General features: G+C 42.9%; 1 protein-coding gene across 3 annotated transcripts in view; it reads right to left on the bottom strand.

The window, feature by feature from the left end:
- RELN (reelin) overlaps positions 1 to 18,025 on the bottom strand; it is a 538,293-nt gene that overhangs the window by 104,112 nt on the left and 416,156 nt on the right. For all 3 annotated transcript variants that reach the window (XM_070071183.1, XM_051849694.2, XM_051849695.2), the window contains exons 25-28: positions 14,774 to 14,979; positions 12,833 to 13,004; positions 12,199 to 12,399; positions 3,853 to 4,085 (exon numbers count right to left, since the gene is read on the bottom strand). In XM_070071183.1, the coding sequence (XP_069927284.1) occupies positions 3,853 to 4,085; positions 12,199 to 12,399; positions 12,833 to 13,004; positions 14,774 to 14,979 (812 nt within the window). The remainder of the gene's footprint in view (positions 1 to 3,852; positions 4,086 to 12,198; positions 12,400 to 12,832; positions 13,005 to 14,773; positions 14,980 to 18,025) is intronic.

Raw genomic sequence — 18,025 nt, 5'->3', positions numbered from 1 at the left:
ACTGTCTGGATGGGGACACCTCTGACAGTCAGGAGAGATACCCTGACATATGTTTGCCATCACCAATGTCTCTTCCTCTGTGGGCAAGAACCTGATGAATTAACAGGAGCACAAATGGCTCCTTTGAGAAAAAAAAAAAAAAACAGCTTAGAATTATTCTGAAAGCGTGGTGTGCTAGTAACTATTATAAGCAAGTTGCCTCATGGCAAAATAGCTCCAAATTTTAACAATCTTAACACTTAGAATTCTCAGCTTTCCAACACTGCATTTGGCGATATCTGGGTTTAACATATTGCCCAAGAGACAACAACAGCTCATTTACTTGGGGTAAAGCAGAAACATATTTCCTATTATTTAGCAGAGGGCTCTTCATCCCAAATGCCATCGGCTGGCAAACTGGTTGGCATTCAAATGAACCAGGAAACTAGATTCTAATGAGATAGAGTCCTTCTTCCCAAAGCTGAGGTCCAAGAAAATATTGATGCCTCAACACACTGGCTTATTTGGTGATGCTAAGCACAACTCTCTCTCACTCTTCAGCTATGGCTTTACCACTTGGGCTATTTCACCCAACATGAAACACACTGCAGTTTCAGATTCTGCCGTGTATTATGGGCTCTGGGGTAATCACACTGGATTGGTATCTATTTTTAGAGTGGTGTCTTCCACCACTCTGATTTTCTAATCATCACAGCACAGATGCACCACGTGATGCTTCGCAACACCATGGGATGCTTCAACTATCTACTGGGAAAAGCTCTGGATGGGCCATGTTTCAGGAAAGCATGGGGCTGGGGGTGGGGAGGAAGGCAGTAGCAGAGGTGAGAGCCGAGGGGCACTATTATATGCACAGCTTGAAATGGGCAGAAAGCAGGACAGGATGGCTAATTGGCTGCAAACACATGTATGTTCTCATGGAAATGCAAATGTCTCCAAGGGTGAAGCCTAGAGGGTAGAACCAAGAGCACAGAAGAACAAAGGACTCAGGAGCCACTCCCATGGAGCAAAACTGTCACGGCCAAGGAAACTTTTGTATTCTGGGTACTGATCTTAGAGGACGCAGTCCCAGTAGCAAGTCTCTTAACTGGCTTTCTGACTGCCTATGGCCAGTGAGTGCTACGTGCATCCCATTTCTTCCTTCTTCTTTCTTTTTTTGAGTTGGGGGGGTGTCCGTTGTGGTCATCCTGTTACTGTATCATCACTTTATGTTGGCTATGGGTAGGGGAGACAGCTTGTCTTCGCAGGTCTATGGATCAAGAGGAGACATGTATAAGGAGGTACATCCACATTCTGACTTGATGTGGACCATAAGACAGGGATGGAGCACCTAATGCTGTGATGGGGTGAGACTGTGACGGGTCATGGGAGGACACAGAATGCAATTTGCACATGGGGCTAGGGCAGGCTCTCATAGACTGCTTCAGTAATGACCCTCTGCCCCGTTCATCAATCTCACCTCTGTTTGTACATGCTACCCTGTCATGTGACTTTGAAGCACTTCCTATCATAAAAGGAAGTCCATTTCCCCACCTTGTGAATTTAGACTGGCTTTGTGACACGCTTTGATCAATAGGATGGAGTAAATCAGTTAAGGACTTGCAGCTCCTTTTTTTTTTTTTTTCTTGAAACTCTGGAACCACCTAACTGAAAAATATTGGGATGAAGACAATAGAGAGAGAAAGGCCCAGCTAAGCAGCTCATCAACTGAATGCACCAAACAAAGGAGCCCAGAAAAGACCAAGAGAAGAACCATCCAGCTGATCCCACAAAACCACAGACATAATAAACCATTGTTGTTTAAAGTCACTAAATTTTGGCGATGTGTGTTGCATACCAGTAGACAACTAGACGATTACCTTAGGCTCTGCTTGGGAAAATACACAAAGACCAGGGATGAGTTTTTAAACAATAATGCATCTAAACACCCCTGACCCTACTTCTTCCACTGACTACGAGATGACAAGATCTGGAACAGCTGCGTGGGTGCAAAGATGGAGGTTCATGCATTCGTGAGGCAGAGGCAACCTGTCAATCCTGCACTGTTCACCTCTGGATCATTCTAGGAGAGAGAGAGTGAACGTCTATTTTGTTTAAACCTTGTTAGGCATTTGTGTTAATGTTTCGGTTAGAGCAGCTGGGGTCTATATCTTAACTGAATCAGACTGCAAGCTGAATTCTTAAATTTTATTAAAGATGCTAAACTTATCAACTCTGCCACCTGCCTATGAAATATACAAAGCATTGAGCTTTTCTTTGATCAACCACGAAGAACACTGGCACCCAAAGACAAGGAAATTACTTACAAATTGGGTTGGATCTCCTGACTCTTTGTTGAAATGGCTGATGTATAGAGATTATGTTTCAAGGTTTAATAGATTAGCACTAAAACTTGGATATCCCTGGCCAAGCAAGTCTCTCCCTATCTAGGAAGTCTGTTTATCAAAGACTGTGATGTCATTTTCTGAAATATGCACATTTACATTATAAGGGCGGCAGAAAACACAGCCATTTTATCTAAACAGATGATGCATAATAAATTCGATGATCAATTAAATGAATGATGCCACAGACGGAATGGTCTCTGGGAACTTTATAAATAAGCACTGTGTATGCACTGCAGAGATTTCGCCATGCTACCAGTCAGGATATGATGTTTTATTATGCTGTAGTAACAAAGGACCACCAATCTCGGGGGCTTAACTCAACCAAACTTTATGTCTTGCTTATTTTATGCAGTCAAAAGAGTCTGTCTACTGGAGACACGCAGAGCCCTAGACTGATGGAACCTACATCTCAATACATGCTTCCATGAAGCAGAAAATACAACAAAATACACATGGGCCTATCATGTCCTTTGTTTCATTTCCATTCATGTGTCCAAAGATCATGACACGCCCTAAAGGGTGTGGGGGAAGAATTATACTTCTACCTCATTCTAAGAAGGAAGAAAGCTGGAAATACTGCTGAGTGTCATTGATGAGTATCCCAATCATCAGGAAGTGGTACAAACAGTGTCTTTATCAGCTCAGCTCTGAACAGAAATATCCTGACTGAGTCTCAGTGTTATGTTCCAGGATTCAGCTCAGAAGTGTCCACTTGAAGAATGCTGCTTTATTTTTTGTAAAGATGGATTGGTCACTGTGTTACCCTCTCGATCTGATACAAGAATACAGGCTATAAATTTGTTTCAGAATACTGAGCCTGGAAAAATTATAACTTTCTTTCTAAACACCACCCGTCTACTTATTCTTTTTACTCAACAATGAGGACTAAATCACGCTTTGCTTTCCTCCTTTGTCTTAACTGCCTGGAAGTTGAAAGTTAAATTTGTAGCCCTATCAATGAAGTCACTTGAAGTTCTCCATCTATTGAGCTCATTCCTCCTGCTTTCCTCTGTCAGCTGATTTTTAATTTGTCTCTCTTTGGTTTTATTGTTGGCTTTAATTGGCATTTCAAGGGATCATTTCTATACAAGACAGCCCAGCTTGTCTGTATAACCAGGCAAGAAATCATTAAGAATCTACGTATCATGCAAATCTGATATCATGATGACTTGTAGCTCTCCCAGTGTTTAACATCTTTTTTCAATGCTGTGCTCTGAGTGCCAAGAACACTACTTGGCACAGGTAGATGTTCTACAAATATCAGTAGAAAGAATGAATGATGAAGCTGTCTCACAAGCAGTGTGGGCATGTGTATTCCACCTACTATGCGAATTTCATCCCAGGGTTCTTCTTCTCGGACAGGTGTAATTAGACTGTATGAATTCTTTAAGGTTATTGAGATATTTCAGATCAAAGTACTGAGATAAATACATGTTCCCAACATGGCACCTAGGAATGACAACTTTACCTGGATGCAAGAGACCTTGGGATGACAATGGTGATTCTTGTCCATTCTTCAAAGTCCCCTGTGTGATATACGGTGGGCTCACTCAGTTCTCTGGAGCTTCCTTCACAACCTTTGCCTGCTGAAGCTGGGTAGCAGCCTTCTTTCACCAGCAACCAGGACATACCGGCATCATGAGAGTACTGCAGAAGGACAGGGGCAGTACTGCTGAACTGATCGGCACACCCTATGTTGAGCTGTTGGAAGGAAGCACAGAATGACACGAGGATTTAGTTCCAAGTTATGATTCTGCAAATTAGGTGCCAGAAGCTGCCGTTCCACTGAGTGTGTACCAAACATACAGTGATGAGAACTGGCTAGCTTAATCCTAACCAAGTCCTTTCTGTAGATCCTGGAATTCTTTGCTCAGGTAAGCAATAGATAACTTGGACGAACCATCCATCTTGTGCAATTATAGGAGAGACAAGAGAAGCACTATGGCTGTGATTCTGCAGTGCCAGACAAAAGAGAGGAAACCAAGAAACTGCTTTCTGCTCACACCCCACAGCCTCTGAATGGAGGGAAGTTCAAGGTGGAAAAGCAGCCATCCCCTTCAGAACACGAGGGTTAGCCAAAGAGATGGCTGTCCTGTCTGCCTCCGGTCAGGCAAGCATCTTTAGATATTCCGTTTTCCTGCCAAAGTTCAGTAAGAACTCAGTGTCGGCCAGCACCGTGGCTCACTAGGCTAATCCTCTGCCTGCGGCACTGGCACCCCGAGTTCTAGTCCCGGTTGGGGCACCAGTTCTGTCCCAGTTGCTCCTCTTCCAGGCCAGCTCTCTGCTGTGGCCCAGGAAGGCAGTGGAGGATGGCCCAGGTGCTTGGGCTCTGCACCCGCATGGGAGACCAGGAGGAAACACCTGGCTCCTGGCTTTGGATCAGCACAGCATGCCGGCTGTAGCAGCTATCTGGGGGATGAACCAACGGAAGGAAGACCTTTCTCTCTGTCTCTCTCTCTCACTGTCTAACTCTGCCTGTAAAAAAAAAAAAAAAGAGAGAGAGAGAGAGAGAGAGAGAGAACTCAGTGAACTCAGTGTCAATTCAGCCGAAACAGCTGCATTCCATCACATAATCCAGTGTCAGTGTTCTGTGCACTTGGGAGCAGCACTGGGTTAATGACATTAAAACTATGATGAACTATGCTACCCAAGTCCCATTGCCCTAGCAAAAATGGTTTCTGTTTTTGTTTTCTTTTCTGCTGTTTATATAGACGTATACATTTTGGTCATAAGGCTGAAGTATCACACGTCTAGAACATTCCTCCTACTTTCTATTTAACAATTTTATTATCACATACAGCACTGCAAATAATATATATCTTTTTTTTCTTCAGTTGATGTGCTATGAGCAGACAATTCATAGCAGTAGATTTACTGAGCCAAAATGCAGAAGTACTGTACATTTTTCAGGTTATATGTGTTTATTTTATATCAGTTGGGTTTAAGTCAGTGTAACACAGTCCTGGGTATTACACTAGCTTAATACAGTTTTTTTTTAATAATCTATAGTTTATGTTTTTTAAAGATTTATTTATTTATTTGAAAGAGTCACACAGAGAGAGGAGAGGCAGACAGAGAGAGAGGTCTTCAATCTGCTGGTTCACTCCCCAGTTGGCTGCAATGGCCAGACTGAGCTGATCCGAAGCCAGGCGCCAGGAGCTTCTTCCGGGTCTCCCATGCGGGCACAGGGGCCCAAGAACTTCAGCCATCTTCTACTGCTTTCCCAGGCCATAGCAGAGAGCTGGATTGGAAGAGGAGCAGCCGCAACTAGAATTGGTGCCCATATAGGATGCCGGTGCTTCAGGCCAGGGCGTTAACCCACTGCACCACAGTGCCAGCCCCTTATACAGTTTTTTTCTAAATGAAAAAATATATCAGTGAATATTATAAGGGTTGGGTTTATACTTTTTGATAACTGTCAATGTTGGTGTCACTTTCTGATACCTAGTTATATTTCATCTTAAATGGATAATCTATTCAAATCTTTTTCATTTGTTGGCCACAGCCACCATGGGCTTTTGTTGGTCAGGACTTTATAAGGAGGAATAGCCAAATTTCATGGAAGGCAAGTTTGGGTCAGGATGCTAAAGGACATTATACTAAGGACTCAATAAAGGTGGAGCCACAAAAAATATTGGGCCAGAGCTCCAGAGGTCAACCAGCTGGTCCTTGTGACTTAAGGCAACTTCTTCTAGTTTTTCTAAAGACGACTCCCTGTCTACCTTATTTCCATACTCAGAGCTTTCTATGCATCTCTCTCTCAGAAGGATTTATAATTTGGCCAAGTAGAAATTTTATTATGACTCATGTATGCAATCACTTCTAGGCCTTTTGGCTAAGATCAAGTGTATGACTCACGTATGCAAGTGTAGACCATTAAACCTCAAAAATGTAATTAAAGATGTAGCCCCTCAAATGCATGATGAAAATCTATCACATACATTTATTTTATGGCTCGCCCATCAGTAGCAATAGCCTTTGGTTAGAATGCGATCAGAGTAGCCACATTTAGCCTGTTTTTTGTCTTAAATTTATCATTGTGATAGTCACTGTTTGCTTTTTTACAATTAATTTATTTACTTAAGAGGCAGAGTTGCAGAGAGATGGAGAGACAGAGAGAGAGGTCTTCCATCAGAGCTCCTCAAATGGTTGCAACAGCGGGAGATGAGCTGATCCGAAGCCAGGAGTCAGGAGCTTCTTCTGGGTCCCCCATGTGGGTGCAGGGGCCCAAGCACTTGGTCTACCCTCTGCTGCTTTCCCAGGCCATAGCAGAGAGCTGGACTGGAAGAGGAGCAACCGGGACTAGAACCCGGCGCCCATATGGGATGCCGGCACTGCAGGCGGAAGCTTAACCTACTGTGCCACAGCATCAGCCCCGACTGTCACTGTTTCTACAGCAGACAGGTTGTTGGGACTTTCAGAGTTTTAGAAATAAAGTAATGGGGGGTGGTGGAGACATATTCTCAGGTGTACTAAATATATAATTCATCTTAAGCTTTCCATTCAGGATTCATTCACACATTCAACAAATAGTTACTGATCTGAACATCAGATACATGCTTATGTTTCACCTCCCTTTGAAAACAAAACCAAAGGAAATACAAATCCTCCCTGAGTTTTGGTCTGTCTTTAACCACACAGCTCAATGTCATGAGAAAAAGGCCAGGTGCATCATGCTCCTTTGCTCACTATTCTTTGGTCTACTGTAATCTGCTTTTTGCCCTTACACCTCTGCAAAATTAACAAGGAAACCTCTATCTAACGAAATCCAAAGGGAAAATCTAATCCTTACATCACTATTCTCATCTGTTGCTTCTAAAATGGTTAACCATTTTTCTTTTACTGTTATTTATTTTATAGATTTATTTATCGGAAAGACAGAGCAAGACACACACACACACACACAGAGAGACAGAGAGAGAGAGAGAGAGAGAGAGAGAGAGAGAGAATATGAAGATCTTCCATTAACTCCCCAAACGGCAGCAATAGGCAACAGCTGTGGGGATGGGTGAGGCTGAAGTCAGGAGCCAGGAACTCCATTCTGGTCTCCCACAGGGGTGCCAGGGACCGACATTTTTGGGCCATTATCTCTGCCTTCCCAGGCACATTAGCAGGGAGTTGGATTAGAAGTAGACTAGTCTTCAAACAGTACTTTATACTTTGAGTGTCTGTGTGTGTGCAGTCTGTTTAAATCTTTACTTAGTATATACTAAGTTGATCTTCTGTATATAAAGATAATTAAAAATGAATCTTTTTTTTTTGACAGGCAGAGTTAGGCAGTGACAGAGAGAGAGACAGAAAGAAAGGTCTTCCTTCCATTGGTTCACCCCCCAGATTGCTGCTACAGCTGGCGCGCTGGGCTGATCTGAAGCCAGGAGCCAGGTGCTTCCTCCTGGTCTCCCATGTGGGTGCAGGGCCCAAGCACCTGGGCCATCCTCCACTGCCTTCCCAGGCCACAGCAGAGAGCTGGACTGGAAGAGGAGCAACCGGGACAGAACTGGCGCCCCAACTGGGACTAGAACCCGGGGTGCTGCAGGTGGAGGATTAGCTTGTGAGCCGTGGCGCCAGCCAAAAATGAATCTTAATGAAGAATGGGATGGGAGAGGGAGTAGGAGATGGGATGGTTTGCAGGTGGGAGGGTGGTTATGGGGGGAAAACCGCTATAATCCAAAAGTTGTACTTTCGAAATTTATATTTATTAAATAAAAGGTTTTTTTTTCTTTTTTTTTTTTTAAAGTGGGGCTGGCGCCGTGGCTCACTAGGCTAATCCTCCGCCTGCGGCGCCAGCACCCTGGGTTCTAGTACCGGTTGGGATACTGGTTCTGTCCCGGTCGCTCCTCTTCCAGTCCAGCTCTCTGCTGTGGCCTGGGAAGGCAGTGGAGGATGGCCCAAGTGCTTGGGCCCTGCACCCGTATGGGAGACCAGGAGGATGCACCTCGCTTCTGGCTTCAGATCAGCGCAGCACGCCGGCCGTAGCAGCCATTTGGGGGGTGAACCAATGGAAGGAAGACCTTTCTCTCTGTCTCTCTCTCTCTAACTCTGCCTGTCAAAAAAAATAAATTAATTAATTAAAAAATTTTAAAAAAAGTGGAGCAGCTGAGATTTGAACTGGCACTCTGATATCACAAGCGGTGGTTTAATCAACCGTATCACAACATCGTACCCCAACCCTTTTATGAATCATCTACTCTGCTTTAAGTGTTGGACATTCTGTGGATTCCGTTGCTGGCTTTCTTATCTTCTTCCTCTATGCATGCTCCCCGGTCTCACTCACCACCATGACTCCAAGTCCCTTCTGAAGTCCTATGACTCCTCTGAGATCTCTCTTGTGTTCTCTAGACAAATGCACCTAATGTGCATTATTGCTTATGTCCACGTCAGGAGCCAGCAAAGCCCCCAACTCCACACATGCCCGCCAGTTCTCATCCTCCTCCTCCCTGAAAACAAATCCACCTCTAACTGCATTTTAGTGACTAAAGCCAGAAACATGAGATTCATTCTAGAATCCACTCTGCCATCCAAGAGATCGCCAAAACCTGGCCACCCCCCCTTTAACATCTCTCCAGACTATCTACTCATCTTTATAACCCATGCTATCCCTTAATCTGGCTTTCTTATTTCTTAGTTTGATTACTGCTCTGGCATCCTGTACTCTAAATATATTTAAAATCTGAGCACTTCTCTGGGTCCCCTTCACTATCCAAACCCCCATCAACTCTTACTTGGATCGTTACGACAGCTATCAACTTGTCTCTCTGTGCCTGCCTTTGCCTCTGATGGTGTACTCCCAACAGTGACCAGAGCAATTCTTTAAAAGCCCGAGTCAGGACACACCACTCTGCAGCTAGTGGCTTTATTCAGAAGTCGAAGCCTGACCTTACTTTTTCTACCTGTCCTCCTCGATCACTTTCTCTTCTCTCCTTGTAACGGCATCCTCTTGTCTTCTAGAACTTTCTGAGTAGAATATGATCTCAAAGCTTTGGTTCATGTTGTCCGATGGGCCTGAAATGGTCTTCCCCAAATATCTGCATGACTCATTCCTTTAGTTTCAGTAGGCTGCACCTTAAATACCATTTTATTAGTAATGCCAACCTGACAATCCTGAATAAAATGGTATCAACCCTCTATCACTCCGTTCCATTCTCTATCTGAATTCTTTGTTTTTCCTTTGGTATTTTTACACTTTAGAAAACACAGTCTTTAAAAATATTTGCTGAAAGAATGAATGATTGTACTTGCTGAACTGATCTGTCCTCCTGTTAGTTCAACACCCATACTTCTGCCAGGATGATCCTTCCTTTTTTTTTTTTTTTTTTTTTTTTGACAGGCAGAGTTATACAGTGAGAGAGTTGGAGAGAAAGGTCTTCCTTTTTCCATTGGTTCACCCTCCAAGTGGTCACTACAGCCAACATGTTGTGGCCAGTGTGCTGCAGTGATCCGAAGCCAGGAGCCAGGTGCCTCCTCCAGGTCTCCCATGCGGGTGCAGGGCCCAAGGACTTGGGCCATCCTCCACTGCACTCCCAGGCCAGAGCAGAGAGCTGGACTGGAAGAGGGGCAACTGTGACAGAATCCGGTGCCCCAACCAGGAATAGAACCCGGGGTGCCAGCGCCACAGGCAGAGGATTAGCCTAATGAGCTGTGGCGCCAGCCAGGATGATCCTTCTAAAACATGGGTCTGATTCTGACACTCAATGGATCAAAAAATCTTCCATGACTCATATGATCTTGAGATAATGTCCAAATGACTTGGTGTAGAGTATAATGTCAAAAAGGTCAAACACAAATCTCTCCTTGCTGCACATAATCCATACTCCTCAAAGTTTCCAAATGTTAAGGCAATTTGAACATAAGTTAGGATGCTATTGGGGATGCCTACATCCCATATCAAGTGCCAGGTCCTGGCTCTGTTGTGATTCTAGAATCTTGCTGATGTTCACCCTGGGAGGCAATAGGTGATGGTTCACAGAGTTGGATCCCTCCACCTATGTGAGAGACTAGGATTGAGTTCCTAGCTCTTGGCTTTTACCTATAGCCCAGCTGGGGCCATTGTGGGCATTTGGGGGAGTGAACCAGAGGATAGAAGCTCTCTGTGTACCTATCTGTTGGTCAAATAAACACAGAAAAAATTTTTTAAAAGTTCTCAAATTTGTCATTCTCATTTGTACTTTCATTTATTTTTTATCCATTTTCTCATCTTGTTCCCTCTGACTGGAGTTTCTTTCCCTCCACTCTTCAGTTGGCTACATCTCTATTTCTAGAAGTTTCCAGTTTCAACCCACCCATCCATCCATCCATCCACTCACCCATGCATATGTCAGGAACTACATAAGGCACTCCTGAGGCACCTAGAGGCTACTTCTACCATAGCGCTCCTGTGACTGTACTGCAATTGTTCACTTTCCTGACTCAGTCACTAGTTTCTGAGTTCCTTCGGGGACCAGGGCTGTATTTTTCATTTCTACATTCCAACCACTTCACATTTATCATATAGCAAGTAGTCACAGAAAATGCACCAGCCCTGCATTTTTGTCAAAATGGCAGCAAAAAAACCTTTTCACAGGTTTTACACATACATTCATCATAAGCCCACGAGTGACCCATGTTCTATACCTATTATTAATGAATAGCCCCAAATTAATAGACTTCTGCTGGTGTGCTATGAGAATTAGGATTTTTCTTAAGCATTATGCATCCTTGCTGGTTGTTCAAGTACTTGGAATGTTTAACAATTTGCTCTGTCTACATTGCATTTATTTAGATACCACTTTGTAGTTTTTTACACCTACCCTGCCATTATTTTGTGAATAATTAAATAGAAAATAAGGCTGATGAGAACCTGCATAGTATTCTGGAAATGTGTTCGCTATCAACGTTTTGTTAGCATTTTAGGTGGTATTAATAAATGAACATAGATTTATACCAGTTACTGATTGCCTTTCATTGTAATTTAACATCAAAATCTAAACAAGGAAGGATGATGTGTCACTAATCATGATATTTATGGTAATTTGCTTGTTGACAGACCTGTGGGAATCATATTTAAAGAGCTGCTTATAAACGTCTCATCTCCTCAATAGCTGCACTTGTAAACTACTTACCATCGGCATCCTGGCATAAATGTAGGGACCATGTAGTTGTGCTGGCTCATTAAAATTGCATTACCTTTGACCCCAGAATTCACCAATGGGATTTTCTTATAAACACAATAAAATTTTGATTAGGGATCTGAAAGAAGCACTGGTCAAAGTAAACACTCACTTCATGTGGAGATGTTATCACGGGGCTAAAAACATCAACCTTTTTAAGAGAATGATGACAACTGGAGTAAACATTGACTGAAAGCAAGAGAAACTGCTTGAGAATCCTACAGCGAAAGCAAAACGTCCCATGTCTAAAAACCACTAAGAGACAGAAGAGAACTTGTCATCACGATTCAGAAGCCTGGGGCTCACTGAGTCCTAACCAGACTGAAGTCCTCCAAAGTCAATATTTTATCTTTAATTCTGGTAGAGCCTCATCAATGCACAGCCACGACTTCTGGGATTCCTTAAAAATGGATGAACCGTGCTCCCCAAGGGTACAGCCCACAAGCTCTGCTGTCCCAAGACTGCCAACCCTTTGTTCACCTTAAAAACTGGTAAGCTGTGCTCCTTACCAGCAGAGCTGAAAAGCTTGGCCCTTGCAAGATCATCAAACCCTCATTCAAGTGAGTCCCTTCTTTCGTACAACGTGAAACATTTGTGAGTTTCACTTGTGGATCTGGAAGAGGTCAGGCTCCTTACTCTGCCCTGGGGAGAGGTTTGTGCATAAATACCTTGAACTGCAGCACATATCCAGGTTTCAGGGTCAGGTCTCGAGTTACTGCAAACCGATCTCCATCTGATTTGCCAAACACCATGGCTGACGGCGTGGCGGCACAGAACGTCTCATTCCTGACCATCCCTTCATTGGCCAACATCAACCACACACTCATCTGATTCATAGGGTAATCAAAAGCTGGCTTCTCATAGAAGTTCTAATAGAGGCAAGACAAGCAACACAGGAAGGCAATTTGAGAGCTTTGGAAACAAGAAAGGAATTTTCAGTTCAGAACATGCTGGGTCATGTACCATTTGCATTTCTAGGATTTCTTAACATTTTTAAAAAACTGCCATCAACTGTCTCTCTTGATGTTTTAACAAGTGAAATACTTTGCCACTGTGTATGTAATCATTTCATAAACACACTGACAACTTTGCTTGATGACTTGGCCAGACTGCATAGTCTTTTTCCATCTAAATACTCCCTGAACTGGTAGCCTCAGAGAGTTTACAGAAATAATGTGCACGTATTGAACTCAGAGGACACGTTCAGCATCAAGCACTAAACACATACGGATGGGAGGAGCTGTTTATCTCATCCACTTTCAGAATGCTCTGAATTCTTGAGTTCAGACACGTGAACAATACCTGGGGTAACGTGGGGTTGACCACGGGGATGACCTGCTTCTGCTTCTCAGACAGAATGATGATGTCATCGATGGCCCACTGGTCGTAGTCCTCCCCTGAGAAAACCGGCTGCCACCAGCGGAACCTGGTGCAAGGGGTCTTCGCGGCAGCTGGCAGCTCCAGATAGACAAACCTGCATGCAAGCACATCACTTCCAGTTGGGAACGGTAAAGCCACGCCTTCCTCGGCAGCTGCTGCCGTCATAAGGGGGAGCAGGCATTTGCCCTAGTGGTTAAAATGCCTGCATCCCACAAACGAGGGCCTGGGTTTGCTGCTGGTTTCCAGCTTCTGACTCCAGCTTCCTGCTAGTGCAGCCCCTGGGAGGCAGTGGTGATGGCTTAGCAATTGGGTTCCTGCAACCGGGAGACCTGGATTGAGTTCCTTGGGCTCCTGGCCACTGCTGGCATTTGGGAAGTGAACCAGCAGGTGGGAACTTTTTCTGTCTTTCTATTAAATAACATGAAAATTAAGATGACATTAGAATGTTAAGGTTTCTTTGATCCCTTGATAGTTTTGAAAAGTAAGTTTGCACAGATCAGACAAGAGTTTAACATCATGAGTATAAGTTGGGGTCATGTTTATTTCATTTGGAATTGTATCTTTTGGAAAAGAGGGAAAATATTTCCACTGAGTTTAATTTGTTGAAGTGTATCTCTTTTTTTTAATTCTAAAAAGTGTTTTATTTGCTCTATAGTTTTTTTAAACTTTTATTTAATAAATATAAATTTCAAAAGTACAACTTTTAGATTATAGCGGCTTTTCCCCCCATAACCTCCCTCCCACCCGCAACCATCCCATCTCTTACTCCCTCTCCCATCCCATTCTTCATTGAGATTCATTTTTAATTATCTTTATATACAGAAGATCAACTTAGTATACACTAAGTAAAGATTTCAACAGTTTGCATCCACACAGATACACAAAGTATAAAGTATCGTTTGAGTAGTAGTTTTAACGTTAATTCGCATAGTACAACATCACAATGGTCATAACCTTCACAGGAAATATCACCAAAATTATTCTTTCATATAAACTTATGAACCTTAAATCTAAAAAATAGGTATATTTTAAGTGGTATGTTTAAATATATTTAATAAGTAATAATTGGATTTATGTATTTGTCAGTAGTAATTTTTCAATACGAAAGTGCAGTTGTAATATGCAAAACAACACATATTAATATATTAAAGCTCAACAATGGCTGGGAGTTAGCATATAAAAATTGCATTTTTTGTGTGAAAGTGAAAGTGCAAAGAATATAAAAAGTGATACTTTAAAAGTGATATCTTAGAGTAGATTTTAATGATACTTAGTAAATGCATTATGAGTATAAACAAAATACTGTGTTATCACAAAAGACCTGGATTTAAATACATACAAATGCATGAACGGTCCACATACTACTTAATACACGACTCATTTTCCCAAACTCTTCAACAGTAACTGCCTAACACATTTTATAACATATTTCCCAGCCATCAACAGAAGAGACAGGGCTGGGCCAGTAAAACACTTTAGAAAACCTAAACTCCTCAGGCTCATTTAAACACTTTTAGGATGAGCCCTGGGTATATCCATGTGAAAATCTTGCCATGAGCTCTAACAAGTGAGCATTTTTTGTGTGCATGTGGACATGAGTGGAACAGAACACTGTGCCTGGAATGTGTTTGTATTGTGGTTTCTTTGCATGAACACTGGCTGGACATCTGACCTTTCCTGTAGCCATAAATCCTTTTTCAAAATGCTGAAAAGTTCAAACATGAATACAAACACTTTCCTGTCACTTAAATGAAATGAAATCTTTACACACCGGGCTGTCCCTCAGGTTCAGTATGGATGGGTCTGTCTGTTCTTGGACAGTGAACACATCAACAAGGGGACCTTCCCTGGGTGGGTGGTTACCTGGGCTTGCTGAAGTCAGAGAAGTACATCTCGGCCAGCAGGTGCCACTGGATGCCGCCATTGTTGCTGTACTGCAAGAGGACACCCTCTTCTCGGCTGTCCGGCTGGTTGCAGGCAGCGCTCTCCCCGCCTATCTGGATGTAGAACTGAACGAAGTCCACCCAGGAGGTATCCAAGTCCCAGCTCACCAACTGTCTTTTCCCAGCCTTTCCACAGGATAGAAACAAAAAAAAATCACAGATCCAGTCATGTGGGAGTTCACTGGCATTCTGCTGTTGCAGTTTTAAATTCACACGTGCACCCCAGGCTCTGGCGAAACGGCGTTGCCCCTCTTTATCATTCATTGAGAGGCACAAGTTAAGCCATTGGGTTGTCTCTGCTCTGGTTATAGGAACATTTGCTTAATCTGTCCCTCAATGATTCCTAGACTCAGTTATGAGATCCTTGGGAATTGCTAATTACACCAAACAGTACTTCAAAGTTAAAAAAAAGCCAGATTAGTTTTAATTAAAGCCCTCTCAATCCGTGCTTGGTAATTCTACTCCAGGCAGGGTAACATAGAAGAAAGACCACATATTTTGAAATCAGTGGGAGCTGGGTTTGAATGGCAGCCTATTAGTCAAATGGCAACTTGCATTTTCTCAAAGGTACAATGAGGATAATAATACCCTCCTCTTAGGTTGCTATGACAATGAGAGATGGAGTACCATGTTGCCTGGAAGACAGCGTGCCCTCCTGAGCAATCATCCCAGACACAGGCCCTGACTCTTCCCTCCTGCGAGAATCAAAGTGAGACAGCCAAGACAGAAACTTCTTGAAACAGAGAAAGAGTATGCAAGTCTTCAAGTTTCTTGGGCTCTTGGTCTCTTTCTAATCCAAAGGTTGGGAAGAACCATGTATATCAATTTTTACAACCATGGACTGTTCTTAAAAGTGTGAAAATTTCCCTCAAATCCAGGAACTCCTTCCATTGTTCAGACTGTAGATGGTTTCATGCTAGTGGGATTGAAGGAAGGTTTGGGAGTCTCGCTGAAACAGGGCCTGCCAAAGCTAATCCAAGGATTTTTCTGAACTGGTCCTAGTCTGCAATAAGTTCAATTAAAAGTTTAGGATGCCTGGGTTTCATTCCCAGCTTCAGCTTTCTGTCAGTGCAGACCACGGAGACAGCAGTGATGGCTTGAGTACTGGGGTTCCTGCTACCCCTGTGGGAGGCATGCAGTTGAGTTCCTGGTTCTCAGCTCTGGCCATTGTAGGCATTTAGGGAGTGAACCAGCAGACAGGAGCTGTCTATCGGTCTCTCAAAGAAAAAAAAAAGTTGAAAAGAGAAACTGAGATAGTAGAGAGGAAAAGACTCTTCACACTTATAATTTGAATGCTATTCTAATCCACTAAGCTAATTAAGAAAGTGCATCAGGAGTGCGTGTTGGGGTGAAGTGGGTTAAGCTGCTGCATGCGATGCCTGCGTCCCGTACGGGAGTGCCTGACGTGAGTCCCGGCTACTCTTCACTTCCCATCCAGCTGCCTGCTCGGGTGCATCCTGAGAGCAACAGGTGATGGCTTGAGTTCTTGGTTCCCTGCCAACAACTTAGGAGACCTGGATGGAGTTGTTGGCCCCTGACTTCGGCTGAGGCCAGGCCCAGCTGTTGTGGGCATATGGGGAATGAACCTATGGGTGGCGCTCTCTCTCTCTCTGTTTCTGTCTCTTTCTCTGTCACTCTGCCTTTCAAATAAATAAATAAATAAATCTTTAAAAAGAAAAGGTTTCAGCTCTCAGAGGGGGAACTATTCAGGGCTAAATAAGAGGATACAGCTCCTCATAGACCTGAAGCCAATTAATCAAATTCCAGAAAAACAAGGATGTGAGCACAATGAGAACTGAAAATATTTCTGGGGAACTCTCCACTGTAAGTACAGATCTGAGGCAATCTTGCCAGCAACAGATACTTTTCATGTTTCCTTTCTCTCGGTGTTGATTTGAAATACTGGGAGAACAGACTTTGGAGAGTTGAGTATTTTCATGCCTCAGGATCATAATGGGGAGGATGTTTTTAGAAGAAAAATTACAGAATTGGGCAAGGTTATGCCAATCCTGCAAAGTTCCATGAGAAACCCAGCCTGGGGAAAACGAGCCAAAAGATCAGCTGTAAGTGTGCAGAACTGTAGAAAGGCGCTGATCACAATTAGCTGGCTGGAATGATCATTCTATTGAACTGCTGCCAGCCCCCCCTCTTTGCTTAAGACAGTTTCTTCCACTTAGAGTTGCAAATAGATTTGAATGATATAAGAGAGAAAAATTAAAAAAATGACCCTGAGTTATTCTGACAAAAATTTAGGGAGAAAGCTGGATTAGGAAGGGGAGAGAATAATTTTACTTTTAAAATGATGATTTTTAAGTTAGTGGCAAGATATATAAAGGGTCTTCACAGAGTTTATGAAAAATTCAGACTGAAAACCTATATACAGATTTCAGCTCTTTGCACCAAAACCAAATTTATCTTTTCTGATTTTCCATGAACTTTTTGAAGTTCCTGCTTATAGGTAAAAATATTCACTAATACTAATTTGGAATTCACTTTCATAAGATATGAGATCTTTCTATGTGCCCAATGCTATTTTTATTAACTTATGATTCCATAAAGCATCCCACTTCACTTCACAGCTCAGGAAATTAGGTGCAGAGAGACCTTCTAACTTTTCAAGTTGAATCAATTAGTGAGTTTGGGAGCCCATATGAAAACACAGGTGGTCTGGCTGCAGGGACTACCTGGCAGTAAGTGGAGGAAGTACTGAGATGTAACCCCACACCCTTGATATGTTTAAAGCATGTGTGAGAATACACATGTTTACTAGGGGTATTTGAGTACTTATTAGTGAAAGACTCAAAATCTTCTTCCAAAATTAAGGCTCAGAGGAAGAATAACTTCCCCACTTTGGTAGAATTCTACAGTATATATCCGTATCTACACAATGTCTGTTGGTCATTTGCTGGTTGTTATTTCTCACAGCAATTCTTGGCGGGGGGGACTTCAATGTCAATGGGCAGAAAATATTGCCAAATGGAATCCTCTCCTGACTTCTGTCATTCTCTATTTGGTTTGCTTGCTGATTCTCTGTTGCACACCTGCACCATCGAAACAAAAACCTGTACCTATTTTAGTAGTTACATATATTAGCTTCTCTTGGATTTCTGCCCAAACAATGTCTGCAACATATCAGCCCTCTATTATACCATGCACGCCTGTTGACTTGTAG

This window comes from Oryctolagus cuniculus, chromosome 3 (genome assembly GCF_964237555.1).
Source record: "Oryctolagus cuniculus chromosome 3, mOryCun1.1, whole genome shotgun sequence".
Taxonomy (NCBI): Eukaryota; Metazoa; Chordata; class Mammalia; order Lagomorpha; family Leporidae; genus Oryctolagus; species Oryctolagus cuniculus.
This window is presented reverse-complemented; position numbering and strand designations above follow the sequence as displayed.